At 39.3% G+C, this 19,394-nt stretch overlaps 1 protein-coding gene across 8 annotated transcripts in view; it reads left to right on the top strand.

The window, feature by feature from the left end:
* Positions 1–19,394, top strand: part of myo18ab (myosin XVIIIA b) — a 128,332-nt gene that overhangs the window by 70,341 nt on the left and 38,597 nt on the right. For all 8 annotated transcript variants that reach the window (XM_080888696.1, XM_080888700.1, XM_080888699.1 and 5 more), the window contains 7 exons: positions 5,430–5,558; positions 13,046–13,189; positions 14,164–14,253; positions 15,640–15,759; positions 17,025–17,136; positions 18,172–18,299; positions 19,083–19,237. In XM_080888696.1, coding sequence (XP_080744822.1) covers positions 5,430–5,558; positions 13,046–13,189; positions 14,164–14,253; positions 15,640–15,759; positions 17,025–17,136; positions 18,172–18,299; positions 19,083–19,237 — 878 coding nt within the window. The remainder of the gene's footprint in view (positions 1–5,429; positions 5,559–13,045; positions 13,190–14,163; positions 14,254–15,639; positions 15,760–17,024; positions 17,137–18,171; positions 18,300–19,082; positions 19,238–19,394) is intronic.

The raw sequence follows: 19,394 nt of genomic DNA on the forward strand, positions 1-19,394 counted from the left end.
CGAGAACTGCCAGCATCTGAGCCAGACTCTGTCTCATCATGGTCACCTAAATGCACAGTAATGGCAGGTTTTGTAATAAGGCAGATCGCGCTAACATAATATGCACTGTTAGTTGATTATTTACCTGCCACATTAACGGGAGAGGACGTGCAAACGTTACCGCTGCTGCTGGGTTGAGATTCACGAGTCCGGAGCGGAATTAAAAACACGACATTCATTAAAGGTCATCGTGTGTTTTGTGAGCAAATGCTTTTGCATATTCGTAGTGTTTCCCCCCTTAAATGAAATATCTACTTTGCAAGTATTGCAAGTTGCCCTGTTGTCAGCCGTTCTCGTAAAGTATAACCAAACTTTTGAGCGTTTGAGCCGCCATGTTTCCTGCCAGGTAAATGACGCTCCGCAACGCGGTGACGTCATTCGGGGCGACTGGAATCAATAAGAGAATCATTTGCAAAAATGGCAAAAAATTCCAAGGAATTGAAACACCGGTTCTCAACAAGAACCGGGTTTTGATACCCATCCCTACTGCTGAAAGTGTTTGGCTTTGCAAATGTTCCATAAATGGTAAATGGAGTTGAGGTCAGATTTCTGAATTCAATAAACATTAGTCTCTTTAAAGATGCTAACAAAAATTGTGTGTCCTCAAAGAATGGAGTGCCACTTCTCCTTTATGAAGAAGGTAGCTTGGTGAAGCAGCACTTCACATCACAGAATAATAACACAACAGGATAAATTTAGTTAAACACATTACGTTATATCACTACATATTATTATTTATGTTATTATAGAATTATATATATATATATATATATATATATATATATATATATATATATGTTATTTTTTTTTAATCAGAGTCAGATGGAAATACAAGAAAGACAGGCACACTTAAAAAATGGCAGTGAAGAGAGCAATGACTTGCCTAAGAGATGTTGTTGATAATTAAAGGTACATTTTCCAGCTAACGTTTGTCTGTGTTAAATAATAACACCTGCCTAACATGGTCTATGTCAGGGGTGCCAAACTCATTTTACATGGCGGGCAACGTACAGCTCACTTTGACCTTAAGTGGGCCAGACCAGTGAAACTTCCCATTCAGTATAAAGAAGTTACTTATTTAACTGTTTTTCTACATGAGGAAGAAAAAGCTGCTGTGACAAGGAAAGAAATCTGTAGGCACGCATCTTTGGACTTAAACTGTAAGTAATAGATGTGAAAGATTACGGCAAAAATTCTTGCAGCTGATTGCCCAGACTGTTCAGGTTTTTTTGTAATCATAAAAACCAGAAATTTCTATAGAAAGTGGAAAAACAGAAACTTTTCTGTCATTTAAATTTTTAATGCCTAATTATTTTGTGTAGTATGAATGGCCATATGAGAGCATTTTATCAGTAGGAAAAACTGTAAGACTTAAGAAAACAAACAAACAAACAAACAAACAAAACGGTTAAAAGGCCAAAGTTTCTGCTTGTGCTTGTTTGTGGTGAGCAGAAGTTCAAACAAGTTAAGAATTATAAATAACTTCAAGCACATTCTGGCCTATGAGACTCATTTAGACCCTGAGCCATGGCTCTGTGCTACATGCAGATATTCAAAGACACTTTGTATATAGTTTATTTTGTGTAATATTCAATACTGAACTGTAACTTAGGAGAACACATATGAGGTTTAAGGCCTGGATATGTTTGAAACCTTTTATCCTCCACCATGGAAAATGGCTGAATATAAAAGTGGATATCACTTCAGACAGTCTCCAATATCATTGAAATGCAGCCAGATGCTGCTCATTTTACATTTTAGCTCCTTTCTTCACTTTTTCCCAACACGCTTGCATTTAAATCCAGCTCGCCGTCTCTCTGTGTACTTGGCTTGTACCACTACACTTGTTGTCTTCGGAACATCTGCCCCCCTTAAATCTTTTGCATAATGGTATGATCCCAGCCCCCCACCTCCACCCCCGATTTTAATAATTTAAATAAATAATAATATTACATTTCATCTAAGAGACTGAGGGTCTTAATACTAGCATTGTCTTTCTCAGTATTTTCTAACAAGTCACATGTCCCGCCATCTAAAATTAAAGCAAATCACACAGACTTTTGACATTAGTTGTGTTTGGACTCTCATCAGCCTGGAGGAATTAGCAGTAACACAAGATTTGTGGGCTGTGCAGGTATTGCTGCCAACCTGTCCCTGGTGTGCAATGCCAAACTTTTTGTAGCTCTCTGCATGGTAGTATTAAACCATTCCCACACTGACACAAGGGTCTCTGAGGAGCATAGCTGTTCATGTTTGCCGCATGTGTTGTCTGCTTCCAGGCTAGTTAGACATCATCTTCCCACGATAGAAAATCCCACTGGAGCAGAATTGATTTGTGGTACCCGAATCCATTTTTGGGGAGTGGAAAAAGCATTTCTGTGCTTTTTATACCTTAGCCACTTCATTTTCCCACCAGCATCTATAGCCACAACAACAGTAAGGCAGTATTTAAAACTGTTAGATTGGCGTATAGGGAAAAGGCCTGCACAATGCCATTTTACACAAAATATCAGTATTTGTAGAAATCTATAAAGCTCCACAAACATAAACAAAAGTAATTCACCATAATATTCTTTGATACTCTGGAATTTGCTATAAGCCCTGAACAAATGTTGTTGTTGTTTTTCCCTCTGGCAGTAAACATAGCTCACAGGCAACTGGATGAGGAACAACCTACTGCTCATTAAACCACTATATAAAAAAACAAAACAACCCCAAACAAAACTATAGCAGTTGCCCAGCTGGGCTGCAAATTTTGACTTGGACCCAAAATCATAGTAGATCACCTCACTGAACTATAACGCAGGTACCCACACAGTGATTATTGCAGAATTACATATACTCATCATGGGCATAACTGTTATTTGTAATTTAGGGTTTTTAATAATTTCTTTAAACTGCTGTTTTAGTTCCAGTGAAAGGAACTCTTAATGCTTCAGCACACCGAGGCATTTTGGATAATTTCATGCTCCCAACTTTGTGGGAACAGTTTGGTAATGGTCTCCTTCTGTTCCAACATGACTGTGCACCAGTGCACAAAGCAATGTCCCAGAAAGTCTATTCTGTTCATCTGGAGTTAGCGTTGTCAGTGGAAGAAACTAGAGATGGACCGATCCGATATTACGTATCGGTATCGGTCCGATACTGACGTAAATTACTGGATCGGATATCGGAGAGAAATAAAAAATGTAATCCGATCCATTAAATATCAAAAAAGCACCTCACAAAACTTGCGACACGGCGTAACTCAGTTCATAACCGTAGCACGTCGGAGCAGTATGCATCACGTGATAGAGCGGCTGTGTGTATTTGGAGCCTCGCTACCAAACCAGCATTTCATCTCCGAGGAAGTTATCCCAGAGAGAAGTGAAGCAAGTGTGTAAGTTCATCTCTGAATGTTTGTAAAGCATTCCCGCGTTAAGCTTAACAACCGATATATGGAGCGACTGCCTCTCTCTCCTGCTGCTACTTCAATCATGAAACTGATCAATGATCAGCTGATCGGCTTTTCTGTTGCGAGTCCGTCTCTCTTGTTTGTTTTTGGCCCACTTTGGACCAGAAAGAGGAAACCAGCGGCTGAACAACAGCAGCACGTTTAAGCTTGATAATCTGTTGTTAGAATTTATTTAATATTACTTTCTACACCAGGACCTTTTTCTACGTAGCTGACGCTGGTAACTGTGCAGGGGCGGATCTGGCAAAGTTTAGCCAGGGGGGCCGATAGGGCATGAACAGGGAAAAGGGGGCACAAAGACATACTTTTCTTTCTTATTCTCATTTAAAATGTCTAGCTTTTAATAAATAATTATCTGAATCTTACACCCAAAGTTTTAATCTGATGTAAAATGTATAGAAGTCCATTACTGTATATAGTAACTGTTAAGTCTAATATACCCTAGTAAGCTATAGTACTTTTTCCTTTGGGAAGGTACCATCTGTGCAGTCTGCCATTCTGTAGAAGAAAGATGTTGAATCTATTTAATATTTCTTGAAAAATTATTTATTTCTGTGCATTTTTTTTCACACTGCATCAAATTAAAGTTGATTAAGTCGATTAAGCATCATGAGGTGGAGCGTGAGGGGTGGTTCCCTATTTTTTTTGCTGGGAGTTTGCAACCCTATTAGTTAGGTTGCTTAATATTTCTGCTAAGTGCTCTTTAAAATACCAGAATAGGGAGGATGGAGCAGGTTTAAGTTCATTAGATTGATCAGTATTGCTGAACTATGACATATTTTGGGTGCAGTGTATTTTTTACATACAGGTATAACAGAATAGCTTTAGTGTTGTTTATTTAAACTTGAGTATGAACTTATACAAAATGCAGCAAGATATTAAAAAACAGTTTTATTGATTAAAAAACACTATATCGGATTCATATCGGTATCGGCAGATATCCAAATTTATGATATCGGTATCAGACATAAAAAAGTGGTATCGTGCCATCTCTAGAAGAAACATTTAGTCAATCCACCAAGTGACTTCTTCAGTCTCAGCTGGCTGCAGGTTTCCCCTTCATTATAAAGAGTACATTTGATTAATGACTAAAACTAGCCCAACTGACAAACGATGGGCTGTGAGGTCAGTTTCTTTATCATTAATATGCAAATTGTTGCTTTGAACAGCTTTTTTCCTTGAACACATGAAGTCATCATTTTAAAAAGTGCTACATTTACAAAAGTTTACACAAATAAACTACATTTATTTCTAATTACTCTGGTTATCTTTTTCTAATATTAAAATTAGAGCAACCTGGTCTCAAACACAAACCCGTATCCAACCAGGTCGAATGCCACCCATATTTCAGACAACCAAAACTTCTAGAGTACTGTCGTCAGAATGACATCATGATTGTTAGCTATTGCCAAACTGGCTCCTCTAGAGATGCATCTTGGGTGAATTTGAAATGTCCTCCTCTGCTGGGCGATGAGGTGCTTGTATCCATTGGGGAAAAAGTACAACCAAAGTAGTGCCCAGGTGGCCCTGCGCCTCAACATACAGAGAGGAGTTGTAATGATCCCAAAGAGCTTCAAAGCTGAGCGGATCAAACACAACTTCCAGATATTTGATTTTTCACTGACTGAGGAAGAAATAAAAGCCATTGAAGCACTGAATAAAAATATTCGGTTTGTTGAGTTGCTGATGTGGATTGATCATCCGGAGTACCCCTTTTGTGATGAATACTGAACTCTGTAACTTTTATGTGATGTACTTGATTTTTAAGAATAAATGACAGATCATGGGAAAAAAATTTAAAAAATTAGAGCAAATAGTTTTTAACAGCACTTTACTTGAACTTGAACTATTAACTTCAGAGAGTTAATAATGTGAGAAAATAAAGGAGAGAGCCGGTATATGTGACACTCTTCTAACTCTACTTGTCCTTCTGCAGGTGTTCTTCAGAGCAGGGATTCTGTCCAGACTGGAGGAGCAGCGAGATTTCCAGACGAGGAGGAACATTTCTCTCTTCCAGGCTGCTTGCAGGGGATACTTAGCCAGACAGGCGTTCAAGAAGAGAAAGGTAGGACTACTTTATCATTTGGCATTTAAAAAGTTAGGAATTACGTGTTGAAATCTGACCAACACAGCACTGATGACTTGCAAAAAAGATATGTCGTATATTTGCCATTTGTAAATATACTGGCTTTCCCCCTGCTGCTCGGATGATTTTTGTGATCATGCATCTCCAGTGAGCAACTGCCAAAGAAACAGCTCTCAGTCAGCTACTCTTTCCCACTGTGACTTCATCATAGTGTCTTCTTTAACCATTCCAGTATCGATTACTGACTGTGTGACGTCATTCTCATACCTTTTATCACCTTTCCCCCCTCCATTTTCATTTTTCATTTTTGATTGTGTTTCGTTTTGTTCTGCATTTGCATTTACATACCTTTGAGGTGACTGTTGTTGGGATTTGGCATTATATTCCTTATAGGTGACTTCTGTCAGGTAGATAGATGATAGGTTAGGAGGAAAACTTTAAGGAAAGGAACTGAAGAAACTGGAGATGCAGAATACCCCTTTAATCTGTCTGTACCTTTTATGCCTCATTGGTATGACCTTATTATTTTACTTCACTATAACCACAAAAAGCTTGATTCCTGACATTGACTTTGAATCCAGAATGAGTAGAACTATTAGGACATTACAGGCAATAAAAAACACATAATCAATCATAATCTTGAGCAGCCATGTGTTAACATCCTTCTGGAAATGCCCTCCTGGTAATCCTCTTAAAAAACAAACACTGGATGTCATCAGTCCCCGAGGAGACATCAGGGCCAACCAGTAAGGAGCCACAAGTGCAGCCATGGCTATTATTGCCTCAAGGCCTCGGTTTGAGCCCCAGCTTTTATGGCAAACAGTTATCTCGTATAATTGATGTAGACTGGAACTGGGTTAATTTCTTTCATGTCATTGTAAATAGCTAGTTGCTGATGTGCTGTTTATAGGCATTGGACAGAGTCTCAGACTTAGTTGTGTCAGAAGTTGGTGTTGAAGGCAAAGAGTAGCAGTGACTCTTGAGGTAAGGGACAGAACATGTCTGACAGATAAAACCCAATTTTGGGGTTAAAAACATGCATAAAAGCGTTAACCCAACTGACTAAAAGACAAACCAAGGCAATGTCTATACAACAAAAGTATGATTTTGCATTTTTTATACATATATATTTATTTTAAATGGTACAATACTAGTACCTTAAAAATTCATTGTCCAGAAGCAGGTGTGATAATATTAAAATACAAATATTAAAAAACAAAAAAGTCTATTTAGAAAACTAGAGTTTTCTAAATGGTAAATTATACTAGTATTTGTAGCGCCTTGCTACTTCACTTGAGCACTCAAAGTGTTTTCTACTAAAAATCGTATTTACTCGATCACATTCAGACAGCACTGTTATCTACGCCTAAATGCTGTATCTAACATTCACACACACAATCTGATGGGTGCATCGGGGGAGTGCGTCTGGGAATAAGTATCCTGATCAAGGATCCGAGGATACTTCAGCACTTGGACTGGATGAGCCGGAGATTGTTGCACCTACCTTATAATCAGTAGACTGCCTGCTCTACTGCCTGAGCTACAGTTGCCCCTGTTTCAATTAAAAGACCGTCATGGGATTTCATTATTATTTGACAGTTCCCCTGAAATAAAAGTGAATTCGAGTTTAGATGTGTTTAGGTTGCTACAAAGAAGCTTTAAGGATGTGTTACAAGTTACCTGTTTGGATGATTGTGCTTTAGTCATTTTCTTCTCTGCATGCGTGCGCGCGCTTGCGCGTGCATGTGTGTAAAATAATAACCTGACAAGTGGGAAACATTGGTGCTGTCTCGCAAAATACACGTGGGGATCTGTTGACTTCATGTGTAGCTTTACAGAAGTGATCATGCTGCTTGTGAAACTTTTCTCATGTGTACTCAAAGTTAATTTGGTACACAGTGTTTGTATTTGTGGTAAGTGTATATGTGTGTGTGGAGATTAAGCTTTCATTACCATTTCATTTTATCCTGTCTTGCAGCACTGGTCTCAGGGCTGCCAACAAAAATGACTTTTCAAGGGCGTTTGGCTTTCATGTTATCCCCCAAAGAACTCAGTTTGAGCCTTTGTGGCAAACAGTAATCTCATGTAATTGATGTAGAACTGGGCACATTTCTTTTACGCCGTCGTAAATAGTTTGTTTCTAGTGCGCTGTTCATAGGCATCCTGGAGAGTCTCAGACTTGGTTGAAATCTTAAAGCAGATAAGAGGAAATGGCTCACACTGTAGTTTGTCTTCTAATGCAACTTAGGATGCCTTGACAAGTTCATATCATCACAATCACATATGTCTAAATTATCTTCTCAATAAGTTACCCAGCATTTCATCACTTCAGTGCTTGTATTGTAAAGGAGCAGTAAGAAATGCTGGATTTGCACTAGAGTTCTAAAAATTACAAGAATGAAAAGTGAAAGTGATAGACATCAGTCAAATCCAGCATCACAGCCCTGTGAATAAACTTTAAAGACACATTAAATCCAATCTGCTTACCCATAAAACATACATTGAATGGATATTGTTAACAAAATGAATGCCGGTGGGAGCTTTAAAGATGTAGGAGTTGATTGAACTCTGCAGTTACTGAGTCAGCTGGGTGCTGGCGGCTTTTATGTAATGCTGCTCTGTAACTTTACAGACTCCGTATACTGAGTGTTCAACATTAGCCAAAAAGCTAATGAAACTAAAAATCAAAGATTTACCCAAGTCCGTCCTTTTTCATTCTTACAGATGGACTTAGTTTAGAATGTGAATTTGTGCTGTAATTTGTATAACAATCAGGTTTGCTTTTTTTGTCACAAGACAACCGGTTAGTTTGTTTACCCATCTAACCCACTTCCCTGCTCTAGGGAACCTCCTTGTTGTCTTCCACATTCCTCATATCCTACCCCCTCTCTCCCTGAGGGAGCTGCATTCAAAGCACTCCAGGAAATAAGTGAGATGGAGAAGGATGATGGGGAAATAGGAAAAAAGGAAAGAAAGATGAAGACTCCACTTCGCCATGGGGGAACAGACAAATAGAAGAGATCTGCTGACTGCTTTGAAGCCCTGCAGTCTGTCTCCACTCTCTCTCTTTTTGACATTCATAGGAACAGTTGAGAGTAGAGGAGCACGGGGGATTCCACTGCCAGCCAACGCTGAGCCTAATTAAACAGTTGCCTAAAGAAAGAATCCCCACTTTCCCCACCCTGACAGGAAACAGGTGTATTGAGAAAGATGCTACTGCTTGTATTCAGACCAGGGTTTTAATAGTTTTGCAATTTTCATTAGTTTTTATTTTTATTTAGTTTTGACTTCAGATTTTCAATTTTATATCAGTTTTAATTAGTTTTTACCAATTGTTTGCTAGTTTAGTTTAGTTTTTATTTTTTTGAAAATCCTTAGTTTCAGTTTAGTTTTGATTAGTTTCAGTTATAGTTTTAGTTGTGTTTGCAATAATTAAGTGCAACAAATTCCCATTTTCATCACATCAGTCATGCTCTTCTGCTTATCCTTGGGTATGTTGCTATTCCAGCTACCATACCCTGCACCCTGGACAGGTCGCCTGTCTGTCGCAGGGCTAACATGCAGAGACAGACAACTCACATTTCCACCTATGGGTTCTTTAAATAAATAAACAAAGGCAGATGAACAACCACTGATACCAGGCAAATATAAAATTTATATCTTGGCCCCAATGAGACTATTAACTCTTGCAGCACCGGGTGTTCGTAATTTTGGTTCAAGTGAATTGATAAACCTTTTGAAGGCAATTGACTCACACAGTTATGTAGATATCCCCTTCCTGTTGTCTCGGGATGCATCACGCTGCCTTGCCTGGGGTTAGCTTCTGTTTTCTGGGGATGAGGTTTGAGTGTGCTCCCTTACCTTCTCAAGGTAAGCTAGGTTAGCCTTCTTGTGCGAGCTTTTCAAGTGCACTTTAAGGTTTGTGGGATTTTTTTCCCCTTTAGAAATGTCCCTCATAATTTGTCTCTTTCCACTACAAGACACTTGCTTTATCCAAAACACAGTCATATTCAAAGTAATCCCAAATTGGGATAATGAGACAGCAAGAAAAAAATCTGGAAACTAAACTTCATTTTCACCCTTGACTATTGTATGACACACACACATCTACGAAAACTAAACACATTTTTGCTATAAATTCAGTTAATTTTAGTTAGTTTTGTGAACACTCATTACAGTTTTAGTTAGTTTTCCTTTTTTTGTTTTTATTTTTATTTCCGTTAATGAAAATGTTTTTTCACTTCTAGTTTTCGTTATTTCGTTAGTTTATCTGAAATAAAGCCGTGTGTTGAAAGCATTTGAAACAAAATGTATAAGAACGTTGGATCTAAACTTTTAATGAAGTAAAATCATACAGTTTGGTGAAAAATATCTTGAGCCAGTCCTCTTTTCTCTTTGCTAGGAAAATAGGAAGCTAAATAAGACTTGAAGCTTGAAAGTCAGTATTTGTTATTTTGACTGTCTTTACTCTCCAACATAGCCATAACTCTCTTAGGCTCACTATGGAAAACTGTGGTTGGGGTCCATGTCCTGACCAAAATTATGGAGAAATATTGGTGATCTTTGAAGTTGTCATTTCAAAGATAGGGACCAGGTCTGAGGCTACTAACTACTGTCTTCAAAGGATTTCAAAAGGTCCATCAAGATGAGAATAAAATAGCACCAAGACAGAGTCTGTCTGCGATCAGTTTTCCATTGAACAGGTTCAAGTTAGCACGTATATGCAATCTGTTTGCAATAATACCACAATTAACTCTAGTAAATCTAAAATCTGTTGCCATCTGCACCAGATGACCACTGATGAGCAACCACTGATCAAAAACCACTGATCAATGGCCATGAGTACAATTCAGAGAGCTGGGGAATGGCTGCAGTCACAGCATTGTAAGATGGTGAAAGATGTAACACCGGTACCAGAACCATGACACAGAACTTCTCACAAATCTTCAATCATACCTCCCATAATCATAAGTTATGTTTCAAGTATTATAAGCAGTAACACTTTAACACAAGACCTGCCAGAATGGGCCATTTTGATCGTGACCTGTTTTTGAAGTTAAGTTGTTCATTTTCATGTTATTTCTTTTCTAGTTTTAAGCAAAGGTTGGTAAAATAAGTATTTAAAATGACTTTTGATAGGTTTGTGTAGCACAGGCCTATTGCTGGAACACCAAGACAATTCTACTACAATGGCAAAAGCAAGACGCAAGTCACCAGAGCTCTTTGTGTTGCTCGTGCACGAGGGAGAGAACTGTGACGAGCGCCGTTCCTTCCGCTCGAACCTCAGTCGCTCTCAGTTAGCTCCCTTGCAGCACTGTTCTTTATTGTGGTTACATGAATATGCATAGTCTCATTAACATATGACGTCTTACATAGGCATACATGTGAACAAAGAGTACCGTCTGTGTGTATGTGTAGGTATGCGTGTGTGTGTGTGTGTGTCCCAAGATGTGACCCTGTGAACGACTCCCCAAAGCTGGTGCCAGGAGCCCAGCGGTCCACCTAAACAAAGGGCTTTTATACTAAAACAGATACAGAGTAGGTGTCCTCCTATCCCATAAATCAGTAAGAGAAGGTACGACCTCTCTCATGACCCTAGGACAGTGGTCCCCAATCCCCGGGCCTCGGACCAGCACCGGTCCGTGAGTCGTTTGGTACCGGGCCGCGAAAGTTGAGGCTCAGGTGTGAAATGTATGGTTTTCAGGGTTTTTATTGTTTTTCAGCGTTATTTTGTTATCGTTTTTACCGTTAACTCTGTTTTCCTGGGTCTTTTCACGTGTGTTATGAATAAATCTTCTTTTTTTCGGTACCGGTACTGGTTTTATTTTGTTGTATTTATCCGCGACACCTTAAAGGCCGGTCTGTGAAAATAATGTCGGGCATAAACCGGTCCGTGGCACAAAAAAGGTTGGAGACCGCTGCCCTAGGATGTGTGTGTATGCCAGAACCCTCTGGGAGGCACACAGAGTCTTTGCAGACTGCTAAGGATCAGACATCCTATCACTATGCAATCGACTATATACCTCTAAGCATATATGAGTATATATTTCTAAGCATAAATGACAATCCAACAATATAAACCTAACAACTTTCTAGGGTTTTTGTTAGATTTATAGATTATTTAGATAATTTCATTACTGATCATACATTTAAGATATGCATTATAATAAACTAATAAACATAGGGAACAACAAATTACACAGCAGCTGGCACATGTAAATATTTAATTGTTATAGAGGAAGAACTTTATGAAAAGGTCAAAATGAATTATTACATATTATATACATATTACATATAAAAGAATTATTGTAACATTAGAAAAGTTCATATTTATCTTCCACATCTTCCTCTGATCACCTGCAGCCTCTCATCAGTGAAACACCTCCTCCGCTCTTCTTCCCTGAAACCTGTCCAATTTCACTGTTTATTTCCACAGACTCTTTGCTCAGTTTAACTCTGTTCTGCTGCTTCTCTGCAAAACCAGCAACACATCCAGTTCTGCATGCACTCTGTCACACAGTGCCCACTCTGATCTGCTATTTTGCCAAAAAGTTGTCTCCAAAAAAGTGATTTCCGATGTTTTTGAATGTTTTTAATGTCAATATCTTTGCTTATACGTGTCATGCCTGTAGAAGTGACATAACATTAAGTGGTTAACCTATATATACATTTTGAAAAAGGACCTGTTTTGCAAGTATCTTTATGATTCTGCCTTTATAGTACCCACTATGTGTTCTACATTATAATCAATGCAGTCCTTTTTGGCCACTTCACATATCTTTATGGAACTGTTATCTTATTATATTTGTTGTACTTTCTGCTGCCCTCTTGCCCAGATGCCTCAGTGAGTGTTTATACCTGGATAAGTGAAGGATATATAAAAGTCACTTTGCCAACAGCTGATTGCAGCTTCTACCTGGTGACAGGAATGTTCTTTTGCCTCAAAATGACTTCATATCATTTGAGAGATCACTTTTTTGCACAACCCGTTCAGGCCTGCAGTAGCCTAATTGTTCATCTGTTATTTAACTACAGTCCCTTATATATTTGCTTATCACATTTAGCTCACTCACGTTATTACAGCATCTTTCATGACAAAATGGGGTCAACAGGACCCCCTTGGTGGTTTTACTGTTAAACATTTTATAGTAAACTGACATTTCAAAATGTTGTGACACTTTCATGTGTGGGTGATAATCCTTAGAATGAATTCTTGCCTTTGGCTTGGAACTGGAGTTGAAAGTTTGTGGCCACTATAATTACAGCTGACCAGTAGATGTTACTGGTAGGATATGTCTTTGAGGCTTTGAAGCTTTAAATCTTCAAATCTCTTTTTGGTACAATCAAGAAGAAACCTCAAACTCTCCCCACATAGTACTTTTCTGGTTATCCTGCACTTTGTATCTGTTAATATCATTGTCCAGCTTTGTGGTCTTTTTCTTAATGTTGTTGTATTTGTGTGACAGATTCAGGATCTGGCAATCCGCTGCATCCAGAAGAACATAAAGAAGAATCGTGGTGTCAAAGGCTGGCCATGGTGGAAGCTGTTCACCACTGTCAGACCTCTGATAGAGGTGCAGCTCACTGAGGAACAGATCCGTGGCAAGGATGTAAGTTTAAGCACATACACTGGTGGTACATTCCTGGTATGTATCTGAAATAAAGCCGTGTGGTGATTTAATGCACAAAAATCAGTCGCCATTTTTGTGGTGGGATGTAATATTGGTGGTTATATAAACTTTGAATAATTACTTTATTTTGTATTTTACATTCAACAGTTTTAGAAATGCCTTCTCCTTACTTCTACATGACAAATCCTGAAATTAAGACCAACCTGTGTAATGAAGGGTTTGTATCAAGTGTCACAGCTGTAATTTCTTCCGTGATATTACAGATAGCCCTGCATGTTTGATTTTGGAGTTTTAAACTGGATACCCTTCTTGCCGCAGCCCCAAAGGGGATATTCTTCTTCTTATTGTTGTTATGTTGGATTAAAACACATGGTTCAATTCAGTAAAACTGAGAAAAGCATTATTATTAAGTATATTTACACAGTGCACTAACATGTATGTGACAGGCTACTGTAAAATGCCATGTCGCGGTTTGAATTCGGACAGTCAGCATTTTCTATGAAGGCTACTCATCTATGGAAAACAGTTCCCACTCAAATCAAATCAATTACAGATCCTAAATCCTTTACAGGTCAAAGGTTACTTAAGGGTAAATCAGTGCTGTAGTCATTTTCATTAATCATTTTATAATTTTACAAGTATCCATACTTTTCAAATTTTATTTTTCCCCCAGGTTTTCTGCTTTTTGGGGTTGTTTTTTAAAAGCTGTGTTTCACACTGAAGTCTATAGTTTTTTAATAATAGCGCAATATGGTTTTAAGTAATGCGTTTTGTAATTTGTTTGTGTATTGTGAATGTAAAAGCTCGACAAGGATTGAAAATGAGCAACTATGGGCTCTATGTGCAGCACATCAGTTTCGTGCTCCATATTGAGCTGTAATTAACTGCATTGTCTCTTTTAAATACATAAATAACTAAAACCATCTTTTGATCTTTTGCATGTTCCCTCTCAGGAAGAGATCCAGCAACTCAAGCAGAAGCTAGAGAAGGTAGAGAAAGAGAGGAATGAGCTGAGACTCAACAGTGACCGTCTCGAGAGCCGGGTAAAAATACACACACACACGCACACACACACACACACACACACACACACACACACACACACACACACACACACACACACACACACACACACACACACACACTGGGAGATTTGAGTTACTCCTAAACATAATCAATAGAATTCTTTAAATTTGGGATTAATACATTTAAAATTGTTAGCGGGTCGGGGATGAGTTCTTGCCCCAAGTGGAGGAGTTCAAGTATCTCGGGGTCTTGTTCGCGAGTGATGGGAGAAGGGAGCCGGAGATCGACAGACGGATTGGGGCTGCAGCTGCAGTGATGCGGACGCTGCACCGGTCCGTCGTGGTGAAGAGGGAGCTGAGTGTAAAAGCGAAGCTCTCAATTTACCGGTCGATCTACGTCCCTACCCTCACCTATGGCCACGAGCTGTGGGTAGTGAAAGAAGGAGATCGCGGATACAAGCGGCAGAAATGGTCTTCCTCCGAAGGGTGGCTGGCCTCTCCCTTAGAGATAGGGTGAGAAGTTTGGCCATCCGGGAGGGGCTCAGAGTAGAGCCGCTGCTGCTCCACATCGAAAGGAGCCAGCTGAGGTGGTTCGGGCATCTGACAAGGATGCCCCCTGGGCGCCTCCTGGGTGAGGTGTTCCAGGCATGTCCCACCGGGAGGAGGCCCCGGGGCAGACCCAGGACACGCTGGAGAGATTATATCTCTCGGCTGGCCTGGGAACGCCTTGGTATTCCCCCGGATAAGCTGGAGGAGGTGGCTGGGGAGAGGGAGGTCTGGGCTTAGGCTGCTGCCCCCGCGACCCGGCCTCGGACAAAGCGGATGAAGATGGATGGATGGATGAAAATTGTTAGCATATTTCTCAAGTGTCAGCAGACAGCTAATCTGGAGTGATGTTTGCTAACATTGGTCATCTGCATCCCTGCAGAGATATAGATTTAACTACTGAATATCATTTCAATGATTTATGATGAGTGATGATGAGAATTGTTAACTGTGTTTTAACAGGGTTATGATCCATTTCTGCTCAGTGAAAACAGTGAAGTCTTTTTCTTGAGAAACAATCACATTTTTAAGTGACCCAAACTTTTGAGCTGTTCGGCATGGTTCTTCCTTTGTCCCTCTGAAATTCTTAACATTTGGCCTTGTTGTTCTTATATCATCCTGCTATGACATAAAGACAAATGACAACTGAAATATAAATTCTTTCTTTAGCAAGGCTTAGTTAGCATTAGTTAATTAGTTCTCATGTTTTACTTATCGGGTCCCAGATGATACCCTGTCTATTAGCTCCTAACAACAAATTTTACAATCACGAACTGACCCTAAAATAAAATCTCACAATTTTTGAGAGTTCTTCCAAGCTATACATTAATACAAGATTTGTCAATATTCACACTTCAGATCACAGAGCTGTCAGCAGAGCTGGCTGATGAGCGCAACACTGGGGAATCTGCCTCCCAGTTGCTGGAGACAGAAACTTCTGAGAGACTGCGTCTGGAGAAGGACATGAAGGACCTGCAGGTAAAGATGGAAACATACACACATGCATGTACACTGGAGAAAAGTCTTGTCACCAGCTACTATAATGCTGTATTTCCGGGCTACCTCATTTTGACTTTTACTTTGAGGTGAGCGTATTATTCATCCAGCTCAGAAAACTTGATATTTGGGCTTGTGAATGCACTTCATATTCAGGAGAGGAACACTCCTGAAATTGCACTGCTTACCTGCAGTTTGTGGTTTGCAGCGTGGGCCCCTTGAGCCAGGTAACAAAATTGTAATTCCACGTTGCTGTGTGTGCAGGACACCCTGGCTCAGGGTGTCTGTCCCATTATTCTCGTACTGTTGCTTTGACCGTGTAATGAAATTGGACATTTTTGCTTATGCATTGCAACATATACTGAATGTTGTGGTAGCAGTATTTTTGACTGTTATTTGTATTTCAAGACTGCCATTTTTGCAATAATAAATCAGATGACGAAAGAACACCAGCGTCATTTTCGCACATGAGTAGTAATGTTAAACAGTCATGACATTTACTGCTGAATTGGTTCACTGTTTATTCAGTAAAAGAGTCTAGATACCTGAAATGATCATCAAATAAGAAACAAACTACCCAGTTTTAAGAAAATGAGACTTTCAACTTTAAATATTTACACAACTAAAAACTTTGCTGTGTGTGGCAGGACCTGCAGAATTTGTTTGACTCAAAGGGGCTTTGGTAATGCTCCTTTGTCAATGACCAACAGACAGAGATAGAATGTTGAAATCAGTTTGGGTATAAGCAGTAGGAGAGAAAGAGCGAGGAAGGTAAGGCTAACTTAGTTTCGTCAGGGATGGTGGATATGCTGGACAAAGGATGCTGAACTACCAACAGGAGGAAGAGACGATGATCACAGAGAAGACTCAAGGATGTGCAGACGATTGATGTAAAAGAAGATGATAGAATGAAATTGAAGTAGATGATACCTAAAGGGAGAAGCATAACGAAGAAAATAAATAAGAACATGTGTTATATTTTAATGTAGCCAAAGTCCAAGCACTGTTCATTTCACTAAGTGATATATTTCACCCAGACCCAGTTCTGACCTCTGAGCTGTGAGCAAAATTATGTTAAGGGGACCCTTCACCTGACCCATGACCCATGTAAACTTTTGCACACAGTTAAAAATGCTACTCAAGTCTTAACACTGTAATGGACCTTTTCAAAACCACATTCTTGATTAATCTTCGTAGAGTTTTGTTGCCATTGTTATAGAAGCTGCTTGTTATCCCTAATCCACCAGGCCAAATTTGACAGCACGAAGAAAGAGATGGAGTCTATGGAGATGGAAGTGATGGAGGCTCGACTCATCCGTGCTTCCGAACTCAGTGGAGAGGTGGATGATGATGAGACAGGTTAGACACGACCTCCCAAGCACAACAGTACTGACCAATCAGGACATAGTGATACTGATCACTCCTGGGTGTCAAGCTTCTTGTCACTAAATCAAATGAGTATAACTTATTCATAACTCTACACATTTCCAAATCCTGTTTGTACTTCCATAGATTTATAATTGCATGCAATAATTCACTTCCTCTCATTTTTATTGGTCGAGCCCCCTCAATACTAAGAGCTACATTCTAGTAAACCTATACAGTTGTTTTTGTAACTATTTTAAGGTCTATGAGGGTATACTCCTGCAGCATCATTATATCGTGTATGTAATGTAACAAAGGGGGAAAAAACAACAAGGAACGTTAGTGGTTGCTACAGTTTCTCTTTCAGCAATTCTATCTTTCACCTGCAGGCCTGCTGCCAGCCGTCTTTGTTTGGCCTGCAGACTTTGTGAAAGAAGAATAGATTCCTCAGTGTCTCCATCTTGCAACAGCTTTTCACTTTTGTACTACAGTAAAGCAAAAATGATGTAGCACCACACTCATGGAGGGGTATTTATGCAGGACTGAAGTACATTCAGTACCTGTAGGTTGCTCCTCGTGGCTATAACTGACAATTGTATAGGTCTTACTAAAGTGCAGTTCAGAGTATTGAGGTTTGTTGGTAAAATAAGAGAATGTTGAATTAATGGACACTCGACAATTCCCTGAAGACGCTCTATAGGGTTTAGTCAGGTAACTTAGCTGGTCATTCAAGCACAGTAATAACACTGTCACTGTGGGCATTTGCTAAGTCCTGTTGGAAAATGAAATCTGCATTTCAATTAAGCTTTACAATAGATGTATGAATCGCTTTAAGATATCCTTGGAGATGTTTTGCCTTGGACTAAGCAAGGTTGACTTTAGTTCGTAGCATCTAAATGTTTTTATTCTCAGCCTTTCAGAATGTCTTTTATGGCTGGATACAGTAAATACATGTGTGGTATTGAGTACATGGGGTAGCACAAGTGACAGAGCACATGATGTAGACAATAAAAGTACGAAATATCACAGGAGGAGAGTGGAAGCTGAAGTATGAGCGAGCAATCAGGGAGATCGAGTTCACCAAGAAGAGACTGCAGCAGGAGCTTGATGACAAACTGGAGGTGGAGCAGCAGAACAAGCGGCAGCTGGAGAGGAGGGTGAGTGGACACTGATACATATTTATGAACAGAATTCAAGTTTTTCTTTACAGTAAAATCTTGGGCTTTATCTTAATTATATGACTCTGATTTCCTTATTTTATTACAAAAACAGTTATTCAGTATATATATATTCTGACAATATAATGTGTCATACCAAAACATGCAACACATACTTTCATGGCTCCCAGATAACGAAGGTATAACAACATAGCTGGTTAGTTTTAAACACATTAAGAAGGGAATTAATTATTTCAGGTGATGATGTCATGAAGCTGTTTAAGTTCTTACCAGACGTGTGCATAGCTGTCATCAATGCAAACTGTGACTACTTTAAGGAATTGACAGCAAGAAAGATGATTTGCTTTGTTCACACTTTGCTAAATGGCCTTAACTGTTGTCTCTTCTGAGACTTTGATGATAGGGTGAATCTGGGTTAAATCACAAGTGACATCCTCACTTATCTGATTAGAAATTATAATTTGATTTGAGCATCTATTGCAGTAAGAGTGCTCAGCAAGTGGTAATAGTATCCTTAAGCAAAACAAACACTTGCACTCAAAGCAAGCACATTTATGACTATATAACTGAAAGCACATTGGAATAAATCCAGTTTTCTTCTTTTAATTTGAAAACTAATCTCATTCCCCACGTGGTTTTTAAGCTACAATGGTCTTAATAAGCTGTTTTAAAAACAATAAATTGCTTGCGTACTGCTTGACTGTATTTTTTATGCATTCATCAAACAGGCTTCTTAACATATTGAGGATACTTTTTGTGCAGATCAGTGACCTGGAGGCTGATTATGAGGAGTCTCAGCGAAATATCCAGCAGCTGAAGAAGAAAGCCCAGCGACTGACAGCCGAGCTGCAGGACACTAAACTTCACCTGGAGGGTCAGCAGAGTCGCAACCATGATTTGGAGAAGAAGCAGAGGAAGTCAGTACACAAACACACGCAGTCAAGTTTTACCTGTCATGTCATCACACAGTTCTATTACTTTACCTACCTCTGCCTGGTTCCTGGAAGGCCCATTAGTAATGGTGTAATAACAACAGTAATTGTAAATAAATTACAGTGTTTTATGTGTGTGTGT

The sequence above is a fragment of the Rhamphochromis sp. 'chilingali' genome (genome assembly GCF_963969265.1).
Source record: "Rhamphochromis sp. 'chilingali' genome assembly, chromosome: 8".
Taxonomy (NCBI): Eukaryota; Metazoa; Chordata; class Actinopteri; order Cichliformes; family Cichlidae; genus Rhamphochromis; species Rhamphochromis sp. 'chilingali'.